Here is an 18,094-nt window from a genome sequence, read left to right on the forward strand (position 1 = left end):
GACGGCGACGATGCGGCGGGGGCCCGAGTATCGTGCCCGCTGTGCAGGAAGCTCTGCCCGCTGCCCCGCGGCGGCGCGGCCGCTCTGCCCGTCAACACCACGCTGGCCGAGGTGGTCAGGCTGTACCGCTCGAACGCGGCCAGGGCCGGAGGAAGCTGTCAGAAACACCCGGGCCGGCTGCTGCAGCTGTACTGCCGGATGTGCCGCCAGGCGGGGTGCGGGCAGTGCGTATCTGAGGAGCACCAGGGGGTTTTCCACTCCATCAACCTGATCGACACCGTGTACCAGGAGGAGCAGGTGAGCCTGAAAACGCTGCTTGAATATAACAGAAGCACCGGGAAAGCAGTAAATGTTATTAAAAAGCAGTAAATGTTGTCAATGACTCACAGCTTTTGTTTATATGCTGTACCCCGTGATGTGGTTCTAGACAACTACTGTAACGTGTTCAGTTTATGGCGTCGAAGTCATACTAAGTGTTTCTGTTGCCTTCCAGTTGAACTTCTTCAGCAGTCTAAAACAAATGAGAATAATAAATGAGAGGCTGATGAATGAGATCTCCAGTCCTGCAGATGATACTGATGTGAGTTACATGTGCTGCTTTTGTAAGTTCATGGTTTTATGTAATAGCTTGATAGCAACACTTTGGTTCTTGTGATAGGATAAGCACAACCCAGAGCGTGCTGGTACCTTATGTGGCATAGGTGCATCCTGAACTTAAGGACTTTGCTCTGTGTAGTCATTGCTGTTGCATCTTCATCTATTTTGTTTTCATGCGTCTAGATGGTGCTGAATAATGAAGCAGAGATCATCGCGCTGGCATTTGGAGAAATTTCCAAAACTCTGGAAATGAAGAAACAGCAGTTGACAGAAGATCTTGAAAATCAAAGACGTAAAAAAGAGAAAGAGTTTCAGATTTGGAAGAAAATGAAAGAAACTCACAAGAAAACCATTGAGAATCTTTTGAACGATTGTGAGAAGCTAGTTCATGAATGTGATCCTCAGCAATTCCTGGAGGTGATGGTCTTTTTCTTTCTTTTTTTCTTCTCACTTGGTATCAGTCATATAGCTGAGTTCAAATCCTGTGTAGTGCTTGATATGTTACACAGTGATAAGGATTGGATCAGGAAAAGCAAATTTAATAAATGACAAAAATTACTTGCCACTCTGCTTCTTTATAATAGTACTTTTCATTTTAGAAACAGTTGAAAAGCTTTCTTTAAAGGTTATCAGTGATATTTAGTGAATTCAGTAGATGCTGTTTTCCTTACATTTGAAAGTGATTAAACTAATATTGACTATATAGCTTTTGATTTAACCCTTGCATATTATGCTGACAGCTATGAAAGTCATCCTCCTTCATGCCAGGAGGGAGTTATTTTGACAGTTTTACTATTGGACATGCAATACATTTTGACTGCTAAAAAATCAAAATACAGAGTATTTATATCTTAGTATAATAGCATCCTAAGAGGTTTCTCTCACCAAAAACTACAAAATAGTCTTTCATTAGAATATTTACAAGTGTCTGAAATGATTAGAGAACTGTCATTTTTTAATCAGTAATATATACATACATTTTTTTACTTAGATGCTTTCATTTGTCTCTGAAATAACTTTTTTTTTCCTTAGTATAATATTAAAGGATAAACCATAGTCCAAGAAATATCTTTTTTGTATGTTTGGCTGCTCTTTTATTTATTTATTTCATGTTAATAGTTATGTCAATAGCTTTATTTCCTACAGTCTTGTGAAACGAAGGCAGGAAGTTTAATCTTTGAGCTATTTTAAAAACGCAGTAATCTTCTTTTGTGAATTGGGGGAAAATTCTCCAAATACATCTATGTCTTATGAATTTTTGTTTTATTTATAGGTGGCCTGTGGCTTGAATACAAGGTATATGAATTTCTTTTCATGCTTTGTTAGTTCTCCTATAACTTTAAGATTGAAAAGTAAGAAGGTAGTTACTCTGCATATGGTCAGATGTATCATTGTACAATGAAGAAGATGTTTATTAAATAAGACATCAATGCTTTTTAGACTTCTAGGTGCTCAGTATTCAGAATTCTAGGAAATCTGTCAAGTTCAGTGAAGGATTGTTTGTGATTACAGAGAATTGGCTCTCTGACCAAAATGAAGTATAGGAATTTGTCAGTGTCAGCCTAATTTTTGTGTTAAATTAAATTTCAGAACACTGAAGTGTGTCTGGAGTTCTTAGATACCCTGTACAGCTCTTTAAGAATACGTCTGGAGATTCCAGAGTGACTTCATTTTCTGTTTGCTATGCACATACCTGGAATATTTCTTTCTAAAACTTCTTAATTACATCTACTGATTATGCGATGGCTTTCTAATCAGAGTTTAAGCAGGAGTGTTAGAAGTGGAGTTCTCTAGAATGTCTTGCAGCACATGCTAGCACTACCTTCTGAAGAATAAGGTTAGATTCAGGCATAATGCTTTAATAGTAGTTTCCAATCTTTTTGCTGAACTAGAGGTACAGCTTTTTTGCGATTTTCATTGTGTATTAAGCATATTTCAAATGATCTGTCAAGTAGTAAGTTTTAAGTTTAAAAAAATGTGGGAAACTACATTTTACTGAAGATTTAACACTTTCTAATTTCTTTCTACTGATTTTTTTTAATACTTTTTAATTTTTATTAAGCAGCTGTAGTCTTCTTGTTGGCATATAAGCCTTAAGAAACAGGTGTGTGTTTGTTGTTTACTTTTCCAGAATGAAAACTCAGCTTGACCTGATGAATATAGCATCTAGCTATAAAAAACCACCAGAGAGCACTCAGAAGAAAATGGATATCAAACCTGTGGTTAATGAAATCTTGGCTTTGAAGTTAGTGCCACTTAATGTAGACATAAATAAAGGTAGGATAGAGGGACTTCTTAAAAGAACAAGATTCAGAACTTCCCTCTTGTAATCCGCAACTTGTTGCATTGATTGTTCAAAAAGAATTGGTATGGCTGGAGCATGCAAGAGTTAAGAAAGCATATGAGCAAATTAATGAAACATAAATTCATCAAGGACTTGCTTTTAAACGCACTTTGCAGATGTGCTTTCTCTAAAAAGTCCCTAATCTGTATTTCTGGAAGCTGGAGGAATAATTACTGTAATTTACCTGTGCAGCCATCGTTGCTGACTTAGAAATGACTTAAGTGCCCTTACCCTATCAGGACAGGTGTTTACAGGCATTAAGAGATACTTGTAAGCAGGCCTCTTTATATCACAGAAGTTTAGCCAGGTGCTAGGATTCTGATTATGACAGTATAATTTTGTTCTTAATTTGAATCTGTTTAGATACAAAGGAACCCTTCAGTTTATAAAAATAGGAATCAAATATTGATTTATGTATGACTCTTATCATTGCAGTGTAGGTTTCTTAAAAGTCTGGTTTTTTGTTTGCCTATGTCCTTTTTAATGCAATTCCAGCATTAAGTGCCAGTGCCTTTCAGATTTTACCTGCAGCCTATATTTCAGTCTGTTACCTTTTCAATTTAAATATCTACTGATTTATTTTAAAGGCATAAACTTCATATTAAACCAATATTCTTGCTGCTTTGTAAAAATAGATAGTTTTCAGTTGTAACTGTTTTTTTTTTCTCCTGAAAATGTTAGCATTATTTCCCATACTTTGTATGCACTCCATCTCTTGCTTGTTTGTTTGTTTCTGATAGACCTGCCTTCTGGAGGAAATGAGAACTCAACAGAAAATATCATGAAACAGTGGCAGGACCAGAAGAATATACCCGGCTCATTTCTTGTAAGTTGTTGACTATGAGGCAACAGCTCTGTATTTTGTTTTTCTTATCAAAAAAGAAATACAATGTCTGCTGCAAAATGTTTTTCAGCCAGTAGCAGGACATGAGGAAGCACTGACAGACAGTGGTAGAATCTGTACTCACCTAATGTCAATATCAGAAATGCCAGTGTTTCAAAACTTGAGTCATGAGGTATGATTGAGCATCTGTTGTAAGTATGGATAAGTTACTGTTTGTTATGACACAACTTTCTTCCTGTACTTGTATACTATCTATCTTACGTGTTTTGCTTTTGATTGTTGTTGTTTTTAATTTATATCTGTGTATTTTTTATCTAACTCTTTTAATTTATACCTTTATTTTTCTGATACAAATTATCTTTTCTGTTGCTTCTTTGAAGAGGAAAAAATTTGCAGTCTTCTGTTTTCAGAATATAATAGCAATTCCTTATATTTGGACATCAAACTGAGTCCAATCGCTCTTTAGCATAATTTCCAATGATGTAATTATACAGAAGGATTTTTTATTTCTTTCCACTTAATAGCAGTTACACTTGGTTGGCTCAGTGTCTGTTGATCTGTACAGGAAGAAACTCGTTACAGTTAATGAAGTGTTGCTGGTAGTGAATCACATGATGTTCTGAGAATAACAATAATGGCAAATGAATTTTTTTTCTTTGTTTTATTATTTTGGAGAACATGTACTTTCTAGACCCATTGCAGACATAATTTAGCATAGTTAGTTATATCTAGTAAAATACTAAATTAGTTTTAGAAGGTTGTTTTTCATGAGTTCTTAAGAAATTGTCAACATCTACTGTATTTAGCTATTCCTGGGTTTGGCTGTCACCTAAAATAACTTTTCCCATAGTTTTTTATTTTAATGCTTACTTTGTCATCAGGGTTTCATGCTTATCTTCTTCAATTGTTTTTAAGGATTTCTTTCTCCATAAAAAACTTGTTCAACTAGCAGCAAAGGAAAAATAAATCATAAGTACTTTAGAATATATTTTAAATACCCTCCAGATCAAGAGAGTTTTATAACCTCTGCACTCATGAGTACTCCACTTTGCTTATTAACAGGATATTTTTCTGTACTTCTAGGAGCTGCGATACAAATACTACATGGAACATCAGAATCTTAATAAGCTCAAGATACAAACTTTACCTGCAAGTAAAAAGTATGAGTTTGTGGCTGCTGAGGCTTTGAAGAGTAAGTCCTCAGGAATTCCTGTTGTATCTTCAACTACCAAAGCAAATAACATGGATAGAGTAAAAGTGGAAACCCTGTCAAGAGAAGGTGGTATTGATAAGACAAGCTTTCCTGGAAGTAGTAATCATTGCATCCCATCCACCAGTACTAAATTGTCTGAAACAAATGGTGACTTAAGCTTAGCTCATGAGAGAAGTTCAGAGGAAGCAACCACTCCAGCCTTACCAGAAAACTCTAAAGACCAAGAAATTAAAGAAAATTTGCCAATGCAGTCATCAGCAGTTACAATATCCAACGAAATGGACGCAAATTCTGGTGTTTCATTGGGCTTAAAGCCAGCAGCATCAGTAGCTATTACTGTTTCAAATTCAAATTTAGATTTTTCTGCTTCTGGTGCATGTAGCAACTCATTACCTAGACTTAATAAAGATGCAGCTACATGTTCCTTGAAAGACAGTAAATATGCTTTCCCTAAATTTTATCTAGGAAAATGTGATCGTGAAGATAAAGCAGATAACCAGTGCGAAAGCAGATTTAGAAAATGTAGCTCTGTAGGCAAAACCAGAGTTTCTGATGTTTCAACCTCTTGTAATTTAGAATCAGCAGGAAGTCAGAAACCAGTTTATTCTTTTTCCAATGGCAGTTCAGAAAGAAAATGTTTAGCAGCATCGGAAGTCAGTGATTCATTTAAGACTTTGTCATTACATTCATTTTTTAACCAGTCTGAGAAGACATCTGACCTAAATGTACTATCTCACATGGGAAAAAACACATCTCTAAAGAAAACTGTAGATGGTACACTGAAACCATCTGTCTCATGGGAACAAAACAATAATGCCTCAAAGTCCATCACAACTGTACCTTGTGGTACTTCAGAAACCACCACTACAGCTGGAGTGAATGTTATCTCTGAGTCCTCCCTTCTCCCCAGCAGTTGTGTATTTTCCTTCAAAAATAACAGTTTTCAGTTACTTCCAAATGAAATTGCTGGTGAAGATATTGTCAAAAATACCTCTGATTCACTGACTTCCTCCTCTGTGCTTTTGTCTAGAAATGGTACTGACAAAACCGAAAAAGAAAAAATGAAGTCTCTTGGCAAAACACCTCTAAATCTAGGAAATTCTGCGTATCCAGTGTGTGCAGAGCCTGCTTCTAGACTCAGTCATCGAAAATGTGAAGGCTCTTCTCTTTGTATGAGCTCATCTAAGAACATTGGAAGTACAGACATACTTGTTAATATTAATTCTTCTTGTACTCGGCCTTTATGTTCAGCAGTCCTTCCTGTTAACGATGGGAATGCATCTTCCACTCCGCTTACTATTACTTCAACAAAACAAGAAATAAAGGTAAAACATCAAGAAAATAAAATTACTGCTGAAAGCAACTATTCCTGTCCCTGGAGGGAAGAAGAATTTGAGTCTGTGCCATTTCAGAATACAGCTTGTTCTGCTCCCGAAGCATGCAATGATTTGCCTTCAGTAGGTTCTGTACTTGCAGTAAACGAGGCCAGAGAAATGTCAAGTGACAGCGATTCTGACACTGAAAAGCTAACTCAAACATCAGTGTCTAGTGATACCAGCAGTGCATCAGAATATTTGTCTGTTACAGAAGACGAAGTGTCTGTTAGAAGAAAATCGGAGACATGAAGAGAGTGAAATGGAACACAGCTACACTTAGAATAGAATAAAATAAACACTGCATAACATATTAAACAGTGGGAATACCTGTCATTTTATAGCTGTTCTTTATGATAATCTTACCTATTAAGGTATGTGTTAGAAACATAGCTGCTTATTAGCAAGTACAATGTACTAAAGTAATTCTTTTCAAAAAATCCAAACTGAAAAACAATGAAAAATATCATGTCTTCCTAAAGACTTAAGAATTGACCACATGTGCTGTATCTTTCAGAAACAGAATTTCCAGGAAGCTATTTGGGTATTATGAGTAGTAGGGAAACTGATGTCTCCAAGAGCAGGCTCAGTGAAGACTCAGTAGCAGGAGAAAATATATTGCTATTTCAGTACAGTAGCACTTGCACTAGGGTTATGGGATAGGAGAGTACGGACAATATCATTCTGTTGAGCGTGGAAGAGCCTTGGGGAAATAAAGGTTGTAGAAGACATTAGTAAAAATCTTCTTTGATCTCCCTTTGACTGTATTCTTTTTCTATGCTGTGTTTAATGGATAATGAAGGTACAATTCCTAGTTTAATTTCAATAATTTTATCCATTTGAAATTGAAATACTGCCACATTTTTCTTGTTAGTCATGGAAGTATATCAGCTACACTACTGCAATGCTACATTTACAAAAAGTGATTTAATTTTCAGTTCCCTTTGGCAGCAATTTGGAAACTAGTAGATAAATTCTAACTTCTTGTTTTGATGAGATTATTATGAGGATATAGCTTTTAAAACAAAATCTCCTTCAAACTTTGTGCAACATCAGGAAAAAAGGAAATTGCACTTCTAACTGTAAGTATTAATTATCCAGAACTCATTGATGTATTTTTTTAATTTTGTGAAACATGATACATAGAGTAAAAATTTCTAATCTTTCTAATTTATTCACCATTCTTTTCTGATTTATTCACCTGTTTCCTAAGAGATGTGTATGCTTTAGCTATTAGAAGATGTAGATGGTAGTGCAGTGTTAAGTTAAAGGTCCTTCCTTTAGTGTTTGCTTTCTAGCAAGAACTAGTGCCAGAACATAAATCCCACGTTATGTGGATATGTCAACTGGCAAGTTTTAGATCATAAATTCTGAAGCAAAATATTTAATATCCCTTTGAAATTCTTCAGTGGCATCTAACTTGTTGTGTTGGGTTTTTTGTTTGTTTTCTTCCAAAAATTTCCAAGTTCATGTTTTAACTTCACTTATATTAAATCTGTGAGACTTATCCATTTACTTACTATGACAGAAACTTGGAAATACTTAAATTAATGTTTTCTAAACTAATTTTATTTTTTCTAAATTTTTGGCACTCGTATCTTGGTGCTGGTGAATTCCTTTACTGCTGAAAAATAGTTTCTAGAACTTCCTTATCTTCCCTTGATGTCTGTGTTATAGTAAGGAAGATAGCAAAAATATTGTTAGTGTTATCATTCTTTATCTTCATCCCTTAAGTGTTTTTTCTGTTTTTCCTGAGAATCGGTCTACTTTTATCTCAAAATATGTGTATGTTTTTTTCAGAATGCAGAGGAGAGGTGTTTAAAAAGGTATTAAGCTAAATTCCTGTAAGGTAAGGCCATTATATGCTGATAGTGGCAGTCCTAGTGGATCTCTCTATAATGAAAACAGGAGCAATGGAGATATATAATCACTTAAAAAACTTGTTGCTAGAAGACTATATTTCAGAAAATGTGGGGTTGATTTTTTTTGGTTGTTGTTGTTTTTACATCAACCAAAAAAAAAAAACCTTTATGACAGGAATATTCAGAAACCCTGCTGAGTGTCTTAAAATTATATATTTTTGTTGTATCATCTGTTAATTTCTATTTACAGATTTTCATGAGTTTGATTAAAATTAAATTAGATACTTTCCCTTTTAACGGAAGGACATAATTGTAAAATGGTAAAGTACATAAGCAGACTGTGATGCACTGTTTTCAACCAGAGAAATTGTTGGTGCACAGTTTCAGTACAGTCCTGAAACTTAACTTTTTAGGCACAGCAAATTGTAGTCTGAGTGGTTAAGTGACAGTTTGTAGGTCAGCACGTAGCTTTTTCAGGTGAAACAGGGCAGTACTTTTGTATTGACCTTCTACAATAGGTCATGGTAAAACTACAGCCCAGATAGGCATTAAATTAATTGACGACACATTTTTAATATTTTCAGAAGTTGATTCCTTAGTTACTTTATCACTTTTAATCACTTAATCACTTTTAGACTTAGTTCTCTTTTGCTAGTGCACAAAGTCTCTTTGTTATAGTCATCAAAGAAGTGAGGTGTTTCTGACATGCTCTTGAAAGTAAAAAATAGACTGCTGTGCCTAACGCTGTATGAGACAGTAGTCTCCAGCATAAAATTAGTATTCTCTGATACACATAAATCTGTTTTTTTCATCCATAATTCACGCTGCCTTCTCAAATATGGTTTATTCTGACTTTATTATTTGGTCAGTGAATTGTGTGCTAGCTGTAAAGGTTACTCCATCAGGAAACATGCACATGGCAATATATGAATAAGGTCAGTTTTACTCTGGCAGTGCAAGACTTGCTTATGTAGAGCACGACTTGCCGCGTGGTAAAGAGTAAATTTTAGAGTAAATGTTTTTTTTCCCTCATAGAATTGAAGAGGTACCTGCCACTATGTTCTGTTCTAGTCCTAAATTTTATTTCACAGATTTTAAAAAATGAAAGAAAACTTTAGTCAGTTAATAGTAGCTCAGCAGCACTGCCTGTCTACATAGTTTCTTCCTCTCAGTATCCCCCACACAACACGTTGTACTTGAGAATTTAATGTTGTTTAGAGAGATTTCAAGTCAAAAACTTCGTCAGTGCTAAGCTTATGAACACCAGAGCTAGTTAATTCAGGAAAGGATTATGCATTGTTCTTGGTATATATGTTTTACTTATTAGTGATAGAGAATAGCTTTCATCAGTTTCTTTGTCATTGTAGAGGTTTTAGATGCCCCACCGTGGAGGCATTCAAGGCCAGGCTGGATGGGGCTGTGAACACCCTGATGGAGAGGGAGGTGTCCCTGTCTATAGCAGCAGGTTGTGAGTAGGTGATCTTAAAGGACCCTTCCAACCCAAACCATTCTATCATTCAGTGGCTATGAGGGATGCTATCAAAGCCAATTATCCCTCTGAACAGTGAGTGTATGTCTACCTGTAGTCTGATGTATGCACAGCTATATATTTAGACTGCAGGTAGACAAAAATGTGGTTAAACTGAAGAACTGTTAACACATGAAGAAGTCTGTTTTTTTTTCCCCCCTGTAAAAACAACCACCAAGCATAGAAATAGAAAACACTTTAGTCATGTTTTGTTGCAGAGAACTTTGTCAAATACTATGTTAATGTGCCTTTGATCTTTCTTACTCTTAAGGGTACAACAGGTGAAAAATGAGGCAACTTAGTGTACAGAGCATTTTATTAAACTTAATTTTGATACAAACTTCTTTATACTTAAAGTTTTGTAGACTACAGCTGCAGTCAGAGTTAAGAGCTTCTGCAAACATTCATGAAGGTACTACATATTAAAACCTTATAAAATATATAGAAAATATTATAAAAATTAAAACCTTATTAAAAAAACCTTATAAAATAATTAGAACAGTTAATTTTATTTTCATCGTGAAAGAAACGAGCTGAAAGTTTCTGGTGCTTTCCTACTTGCAGCTAGTGAGATTAGCTCCTCAGAATTCTTACATTTGTTCAATATATTTGAGAACTTAGTATAAATCACTGCTTGAAAAGAATCTGATTCCACAATGTGCAATTACCTACTTTTGAAATGTATTAAAAGCGATAATTTAATTGACATTAGAATTACTAAAACATTAATATGATAATATAATTTTCTGTGGTAATCTTTCATTTCTAATACTGGGTTTTACTAAAATTTTTATAATGAAATATATCTGAACATTCAGTCACTTTCTAATTTAAAAGATAGTTGATAATGTGTATATGATAAGAATATTATGTAGTACTGGTTTTTAGGTTTGGGTTCTTTGATTTTTGTTGGTTGTTTTTTGTGGAGGTTTTTTGTGCGTTACACCCCATCCCACACACATAGTTAACACACTTAGTCATCCATTGTAACCAAAAGACTCAGACTGCATTAAATTTACTTTGGTAGACTTCTGCCAGTTTTTGAAATGCCAGTAGAACGTTATCATTTGGATCATCGCACAGTTCACTCAGTGATGTTCTATTTTTTACAAAAAGAAAAAGAAAAAAAAGCATTATTTCACTTGTAAGTTTGTTTTTGTTTTTGTTCTTTTAAGATAATAAATATTGAAAGCACAAGTTGATCATCATACCGTATAGACTGAATGAGGAGTAGAAAGTCCTTGAGGAGGTAGTATGCATCTCCTTCATTTAGCCTGAAAAAGAAAAAATGTGAACTGGTTATCATCCTACTGTTTTGTTAAAGCCTGCCAAGTAAGTTGAGATGCAAAGAATGTGTTGCGTGGCCTCAAATTCAGACGTGCTAGTTCAGTGCGATTACTGTAGAGTAACTGTAAGCTTAGCATGTAATAGTGCTATGCAGATATGTGCTTCTGTAGTCACACTAAGCTGTCATGACTCATCACTCACGGTTGGAAAATAAATTTATTAATATTGGGAACATGGTTTCAGTTTCTGGAACAACTAAGCTATTTGCTTCAGATGAAACTGCTGACTAAGTTGAGTAGGAGACAAAAGAGTAGCTTTCCACTAATGTCTAAGATACTATACTTTACGAAGGGGATCACTGCTTAGTGGAATACAGCTTAAGAAATCTCAGTTCCTAGTCATTAAGAATATCATACGAGTATTGTATTGAAAATAATGTATTTTCTTGTCTTTTGATAATGTGGCATTCATGCCAAACTTGTACAGAAAGCAATTCATGGAATTTATATTGCCCCGTTGTCTCAGGAAGAGGAAGCATTCACAAAACTTAACAGTCTTTGAGAATGAAGGCAAAATGAGAGAACGGTAATTGAATTGTAACGGGCAAGTTGCCAAGCGCTCAAAGAAGATTAAGAAAGGATGAAGTGTCAAAGCAACATTAATACTAACTGAATCATTAACAAGTTTTGCTTTGCTGGAGTAAGAGAGGCTTCTGTAATGATGATCTTCCTCTACACCAGAGTTTGTGGTTTTGATCAAGTAGTAGTTTGACTAAACTGGCGTAACCTCAAAATAACTTACCACTCAAGTAAAGACTTTGCATTTATGGTACTGTTTTCAAAATCCAATTGGCACTTTACAGACATCTCATTAGAATTTACTGTTATCTGTTTTGTATTCATTGTAACATTCAACTCTAACTGTATTTAACATATATTCCATTCCTAAATTCCAGAAAGAGAAGGCTTTAAAAACAAAAAGATGTACTTATACCACACTGAAAACAATGATACTGTTTTACTATATCAAAGATGGCAATGCATACCAGTTATCAGTTGCCACAACAGTCAAAGAGCCGTGCTTATAAAAGTCTAGTGCATATGCGTTGAGTGGCAAGCTTCTTCCTTGATTATCATACTTCTTCAAATAAAGCAGAGGGCAGTTTTTGACATTAATTCCAAGGGAGCGTAGTACAGCCTGAAAAAAAAAGCCTGCTGAATAACTTGGGTTTTTGTATGTTCTATGCCAGAGACATAGAAGCAACTACAGACCCGCAGCTGACATGCTCCATATTTCTAATCCTGTGCAAATCAAAATATCTGCACAAGTACACAAAGGCTGTAGATGGAAGATATTTTGCTAAATTCACTTACAGTGCTTTGCGATGATCCATGAATAATTTATCTAGTCTGCTAGATTTCTCTCAAGTTTTAGCTGGGGACTTGTATTCAGACTCGCTTGCTGATATTTTAAGCATATCAGGCTTACGCACAGCCCATTTTAAGGGTGAAAGTGAATTACAAAATCCAAATTGTAATAATTTGATTTTTCTTATTCTAATCAGAATCATGAATTCTGTGATAACTCCCTAATGCTACAAGATATGTTGAAGATCACAGCAAAATACAAGCTGACAGCAAACATACTGATTTATATTACAATTTACCTACTTCATGTTATCTAACAATCTCTAGACAAATAAAGAAGGAAATGGTCAATGCAATAATGCATGCCTTACTAAGCTTCTTGAAACCACTGCATGATTGAATTTATTTTTTAAAAAAAGCAGAAGAAGCCTGGAAATATGGTTTGAAGCTGAACTTTCCATAAACTTTAAGTAATTCACTTAACAGCCAAAAGAACAGAGGTCTTCTAACAAAGCAAACTTTATTTTTTCCCCCTACACCAATGCGTTCTGTGTTTTCTGCATTGTTATAATTTGGTGCTAATCAGTGCTGGTTCTTCTGTGAGTCTGTAATTTGTTTTTCCTAAAGAGAAATCCTTGAGACCTGCATGCTGGACAGAGGGAAGAAGATGGTAATAAAATATTGTTACTTAAAAGTAATGAAATTCTGCCCTTTGTGAAACAATAACTTACATTATTAATGTTCTCCCCGTGAAATAGATCATCATCAGCCACTCCAGATAAGCATGCAAATGGTGAGACAGCAGATATGCGTTTGGTGTTGTCCATCAAGTAAGATGCTAGTTCAGAGCCATGCCATTTTTCAGATGTAAAATCTAGATGGGAAGTTTCAAACACAACTACAGCTACAATACAGACACAGGCAATTCTAGCAATGAATATTAAAATAAGAAAGTTTCAGTTTTATCTGCTAATGATAATAATTATAGGATTTAAGCTTAGAAGATTAACTTTCTCATGTTGGTTTATTTTGTTCTTAAGAGGTTCTAAGCAATTGATCACAGTGCATAAGAAAAGGCTTTCTAATGATGAGGGTAACTACATCTAAATTCTCCTCCCCTCCACATGATTTAACCTTACTCATTGACTCGTGAAATAACAGCAAAACCTAAGAAAATGCTTCTTCTAATTACTAGTTTCTAGGTTTTATTGCACTGTGTGTTGAAGAAAAACAGCTTGAATAGAAACTTTCTTTCCAAATAGCTAACAATTTTAATTCTTTAACGACAGCATTTTCTGGTATTTGTGATGCTGAGTATGCTTTTTTTTTTTTTTTTTACTACTCTTATGCCATTCAAAAAAATTGCAGCAGTTTCACATTGTATTTTCTTTGCAGCATTGCCCCAAAGTTGGTTAAATACAAAAGTCTCTTCTGCTTCTTGAACTTCAGGACACAGTTCAATCTTGCATTTGTTTTTCAATAAATCTAATGCAGTTTTTATTGTTTTCTCTTAAAATGAAACAGCTTCAGCAAAATAAGGGGAGTGCAACCATGCCTGAATGTTAGATTTTTCATTTTAATAAGAAACTTTACCACGTTGGTAGAGGAGTAAATTCAGTTTTTATGGCTTGCATCTTAGATAAAAGTATTACTTACAAAAATACTCTAACTGGGGATGCTAATTTTATAAACTGATTTTTATAATGGCTTTTCATATTCTTTTGATCACTGGACAGCATTTATGTGTCCAGTTATTACAGCATAATGGCTTAATTAACTTATTTAACATATGGTACAGTGTTCTTTAATTGTTACTTCAATCTTAAGTCTGCTCGGATAGGGACAGTCTAACACTCTAAAGACTCTGAAAGCTATTCAAGCATTGCAAGCATTTCAGGATCTGCAAAAGCAGTCATTATTAGATAAAAAGGCATTAAATAAAATTCTGGTTGTTTTCATTTTAAAAATAATTCCCTTAAATATTTGTTTCTATAAGTTATTAGAACAATAGCAACTGAAGTGATTTTTTCCTGTGCAAAATTTCTACTATGTTCTAACATAATTGGTACAACAGAAGCAAAACAGAAACTGTATATCTTTATTAACATATCTAAATTCAGCTTTTTTTCTTTATAAAATGATTGTTTATCTTTCCTAATAGTTTCACAAATGATGATTATGCATTTATTTTTCATTTCCTACCTGTCTTTGAGAGTGGAAGTCTGTATTCTTCTTCCATATCTGCCAGCTTGGCTGTTGTCAGAAGAAAATGAGCAAAGTTTTCCTCAACTTTGGTGTTGTACTCATTTACAGCATCTGCAAAGTCTTCCGGCAGATCTTCTAGAAAGACCTGAAATAGCATGCACTTAATGCCTTAATTCAGGTGACTTCTCCAGATGTGTCACTTCTGCTTTGGCACAATTACTAGTACAGACAGTATGTGTTAAAGGAAAAAAGACTACCACTCTAAACTCTACCTGGTCTGTCTATAAACGATCCATCTAAAATTCATGAGTTTTTCCCTAAGATGCACATCCATTTCATGCAGAAAGAGACATGGAAAATAAGAAGCATACAATTCCTAGAATTTTTACTCAAGAGTAGTCAGCTTCATTAAATGATGATGTTTAGATAGCTAATAGGGTACTTCTGCAGGGCTACCTACCCAGATCTAGTTTTGCATATATCAGTGCTCAGCAGATTCCCTACCAACATGACAAATGCTGGTGCTTTGCTGCCATTCAGTAAGCCCTTTTATGAGTAGCCACTTCTCAGAAATTGATATTCTTTACAAACTGGACACAGGAGCATCTTTCATTGCAAAGAAGCTTTCTTTGTTCTCGGGTTGTAGCTGTATCCTCTAAAATTGAATTTGCACAGAAGAGACAGCAATAGGATGTTTCACTTTGTGAAATCCTGATGTTGGAGTTATTTAGTGCATAGATAATGCTCATCCTGGTAATACTGTCCTATTCTGGAAAAAGATGGTCTTAAGCCTATAGAGTCCTGCAGATTGTGCTAATATCCTTCTGGGTCATTGGTATGTATCAGGAAAGCAACAGTTTCTCAAGACAAAGAAAGAACTCAGTACTTCTAATTAAACAGGACACTCAACTGCTTCTTCTGTGCTTGATAAAACAAGGCTGCTCTGTCCTCATCCGGTAAGTACTTTCTTTGTTATTTTAGCAATTCGCACTGGGTACAAGTAACAAGGTTTTAGCAGTAGATGCCCACAGATGTGGCTACTTTGTGAAGAGGCCAGGGTTGCCTTATGATTCAGGTGGTTCCAGCCCACTTTGCAGCAGACCCAGCACAGGGCAAAGATGAGCCCAGCAACTACTGTTAAAGGTATTTACAAAAGGCAAAAGTGTCACACAGGCAGAGGAGTGAAGTAAAAGATGAGAAACAGCAATTTGAACATCAAGGACAGGGAGGAAATAGAGAGGAGATGGTGCTCCAGATGCTCGAACAGGTGATTCTCTACACTCTGTAGAAGAAACAGCAGTGAAGCAGGTATTTCAATGCAGGCCATGGATACAACAGATGAGCAATTATTTCCCTCCAGCTTGTGGAGAAGTTCATGCCAGAGCTGATATCCGCAGTGCAGCCTGCAGAGGAGCCCACAATAGAGCCGTTTATTTCTTGGAAGAACTGTGGCCTGCAGAGTGCCCACAGTGGATACTTTTATCTAGGAGTAACAACAACTCACAGAAGTAACCCATGCTGGAGCTGAGATGAAAATTGAAGAGGAAGGAATGACAACAGTTAGGAACTGACCTCAACCTTTCGTGTCCATCTTGGGTCAGGGGAAGTAGAATAGTTTGGAACGAAGGGGTGAAGTTAAATTTGGGAAAGCAAAGTAAGGAAGAGAAAGGTGCGTTGGTGTTTTTTTGGGTTTTGTTTGTGTTTCTTAAAACAGATTTGGGTATTAAGTGGCAATAAAATTATTTCATTTTCCACAAGCTAAGGCTGTTTTGCCTGTAATTGTAACTGGGTAAACAAACTCCTTGTTTCTGTCTTCACTCATGAACTTTTCAATCTTATTTTCTTACTGTTCTGTCATAGAGAAGTAATAAAGGAGCAGTTGGAGGCAGATAGCTGCTCAAACTATTGGACATCCGTACTGACACAAGTCTGACTCATTTAAACAAATTCATAGAGGCAGTACACAGACATAAGTTAAAGCAATGCTTTCCCTACCTTGGACTGGTAAAATGTGTGTTTAAATGCCTTTGAGCAGGCTGGAAGATATCTTCTCCCAAACAGATTTGCTAGAATAAGCACCAGCTTCTCTAGGACTTCATCTGAGAAATCAGTTGAGCCTATATCAAAACAGAAAGCACACAGGTTATTTATGAAAATTTAGCCCCCCAAAATTTGTTTAAAATAGCTTCCATTCAGGAGTTTCCCTCTCAGTTGCAATAGGCAAGAGTTTACTGCAAAACTACACTGGATGAACAAAAAACTCCATTAGGTAATTAAGCAAACAATCATATCCACATACTGATAGAGTGTGTACACACTTTGCATCTTAGTGCACAAAACAGATTTTACTCATGTAACAAGACAGTTACATGACAGTAAAAAGACTACTTTTTAAGATTTGTTTATCCAGAAATCATTCATGTTATTTTCTGTGTAACATTGAAAACTTGCTCTGGAGACAGAATTACTTTTTTCCTAGAATAAATGAACTTTTCTAACGTATAGCTTTCTTTTTTCTCAGAAATACAAGCACATGCAGAGTGTGCACAAGCACAAGCCAACTGGGGATGAAGGCTAGGTAAGCAAAATGGAGGAGCAGCAAGGAGGCACATAAAGTCTCAGGACCTTTGGGGTTACAGAGCCTTCCACAAACTCTGTAAGATGCATGAAGTATTATTTACCTTCCTTAATTGGCTGGCACAGTTTGTGGAATAAACCTTTCACAAGAAAACTCACTAAGACAAAATTTGAAGGTTCGTGGTAGTTTAAGTGTGTCACAAGTCCAGCAAAACCTATGGGGTTACCTTCTTGATCCAAGTAGCCCTGTTTAAGAGCAAAATAAGTTTAGTTGTGAACTTCCGTTTGACAAAAATACAGAATGGTAGCATTATATATTATATATAGTCATTCAACCCAATACATATGTTAACATATTCAGTTTCTATTTAAAGCCAAAACTCTGTCATTCTCTGTCATTACTGGAAAACAAGGTACCCAAAATTTGAGATTTCTGTGGAAGATCCTTATCACCTATGCAAAGCATGAACATAGACTTCATCATTTTAGTACCAGTGTAGATCGTGTTGCAAATGAAAAGTGCATACTGTCACAAGAGTGATATTTAATGGAACTGTCACTCAAAAACATTTGGATTAATGTTTGATGGAATGAAAGCAGAACAAGCAGCAATCTGTCAAGTGTATTGTCACAGGATGTTTAGGTGCTAGAAGTACACACAATTTCAAAAAGCTGGACAAGCTCGTTGATTAAAACTCCATTAAGGGCTATAAGTTCTGGGACACCCCTCCTGGCATCACACCCCGTAAGGAAGTAAGGAATAGGTAGAAAACCAGACTTTTACAGTTGTTGTTTTTTTCCACTCTTTAGAAAAGTATGGGTGACAGTATACTATGTAACTGGGCCTGGTTTTGACTAGTTTTTATGCCAACTAACTTTTTGGAAATGTTGTGTCTC

General features: G+C 35.5%; 2 protein-coding genes across 6 annotated transcripts in view; one reads left to right on the plus strand and one right to left on the minus strand.

Moving 5' to 3' along the window:
- Positions 1 to 6: 6 nt before the first annotated feature.
- LOC100538779 lies at positions 7 to 8,414 on the plus strand. 2 transcript variants are annotated; one of them, XM_010709477.2, is made up of 9 exons: positions 7 to 297; positions 494 to 580; positions 781 to 1,014; positions 1,871 to 1,893; positions 2,729 to 2,874; positions 3,682 to 3,767; positions 3,856 to 3,957; positions 4,869 to 4,977; positions 6,029 to 6,110. In XM_010709477.2, the coding sequence occupies exons 1-9, from the start codon at positions 199 to 201 to the stop codon at positions 6,061 to 6,063; spliced, it is 921 nt and encodes a 306-aa protein (XP_010707779.1). In that variant the 5' UTR covers positions 7 to 198; the 3' UTR covers positions 6,064 to 6,110. The 2 variants fall into 2 exon arrangements, with proteins under 2 accessions (XP_010707779.1, XP_010707778.1); XM_010709476.3 differs by having other exon boundaries at positions 4,869 to 8,414.
- Positions 8,415 to 10,132: 1,718 nt separating this feature from the next.
- DDX60 (DExD/H-box helicase 60) overlaps positions 10,133 to 18,094 on the minus strand; it is a 39,082-nt gene continuing 31,120 nt past the window's right edge. For 3 of the 4 annotated variants that reach the window (XM_019614472.2, XM_019614471.2, XM_019614473.2), the window contains 7 exons: positions 17,302 to 17,443; positions 16,616 to 16,737; positions 14,618 to 14,765; positions 13,147 to 13,313; positions 12,094 to 12,245; positions 10,973 to 11,035; positions 10,133 to 10,860 (listed from right to left, as the gene is read on the minus strand). In XM_019614472.2, the coding sequence (XP_019470017.1) occupies positions 10,761 to 10,860; positions 10,973 to 11,035; positions 12,094 to 12,245; positions 13,147 to 13,313; positions 14,618 to 14,765; positions 16,616 to 16,737; positions 17,302 to 17,443 (894 nt within the window). In that variant the 3' untranslated portion in view covers positions 10,133 to 10,760. The remainder of the gene's footprint in view (positions 10,861 to 10,972; positions 11,036 to 12,093; positions 12,246 to 13,146; positions 13,314 to 14,617; positions 14,766 to 16,615; positions 16,738 to 17,301; positions 17,444 to 18,094) is intronic. The other variant, XM_010709478.3, reaches the window with a different exon arrangement.

The sequence above is a fragment of the Meleagris gallopavo genome, chromosome 4, assembly GCF_000146605.3.
Source record: "Meleagris gallopavo isolate NT-WF06-2002-E0010 breed Aviagen turkey brand Nicholas breeding stock chromosome 4, Turkey_5.1, whole genome shotgun sequence".
NCBI classification, from domain to species: domain Eukaryota; kingdom Metazoa; phylum Chordata; class Aves; order Galliformes; family Phasianidae; genus Meleagris; species Meleagris gallopavo.

What these genes read in the sequence shown, in the direction of transcription:
- LOC100538779 (XM_010709476.3), top strand. Translation starts at nt 199, where the DNA reads ATGTGCCGCCAGGCGGGGTGCGGGCAGTGCGTATCTGAGGAGCACCAG. An exon ending in TAATGTAGACATAAATAAAG is followed by an intron (nt 2,875 to 3,681) that starts GTAGGATAGAGG and finishes TGTTTCTGATAG; the next exon opens with ACCTGCCTTCTGGAGGAAAT. An exon ending in TTCAAAACTTGAGTCATGAG is followed by an intron (nt 3,958 to 4,868) that starts GTATGATTGAGC and finishes CTGTACTTCTAG; the next exon opens with GAGCTGCGATACAAATACTA.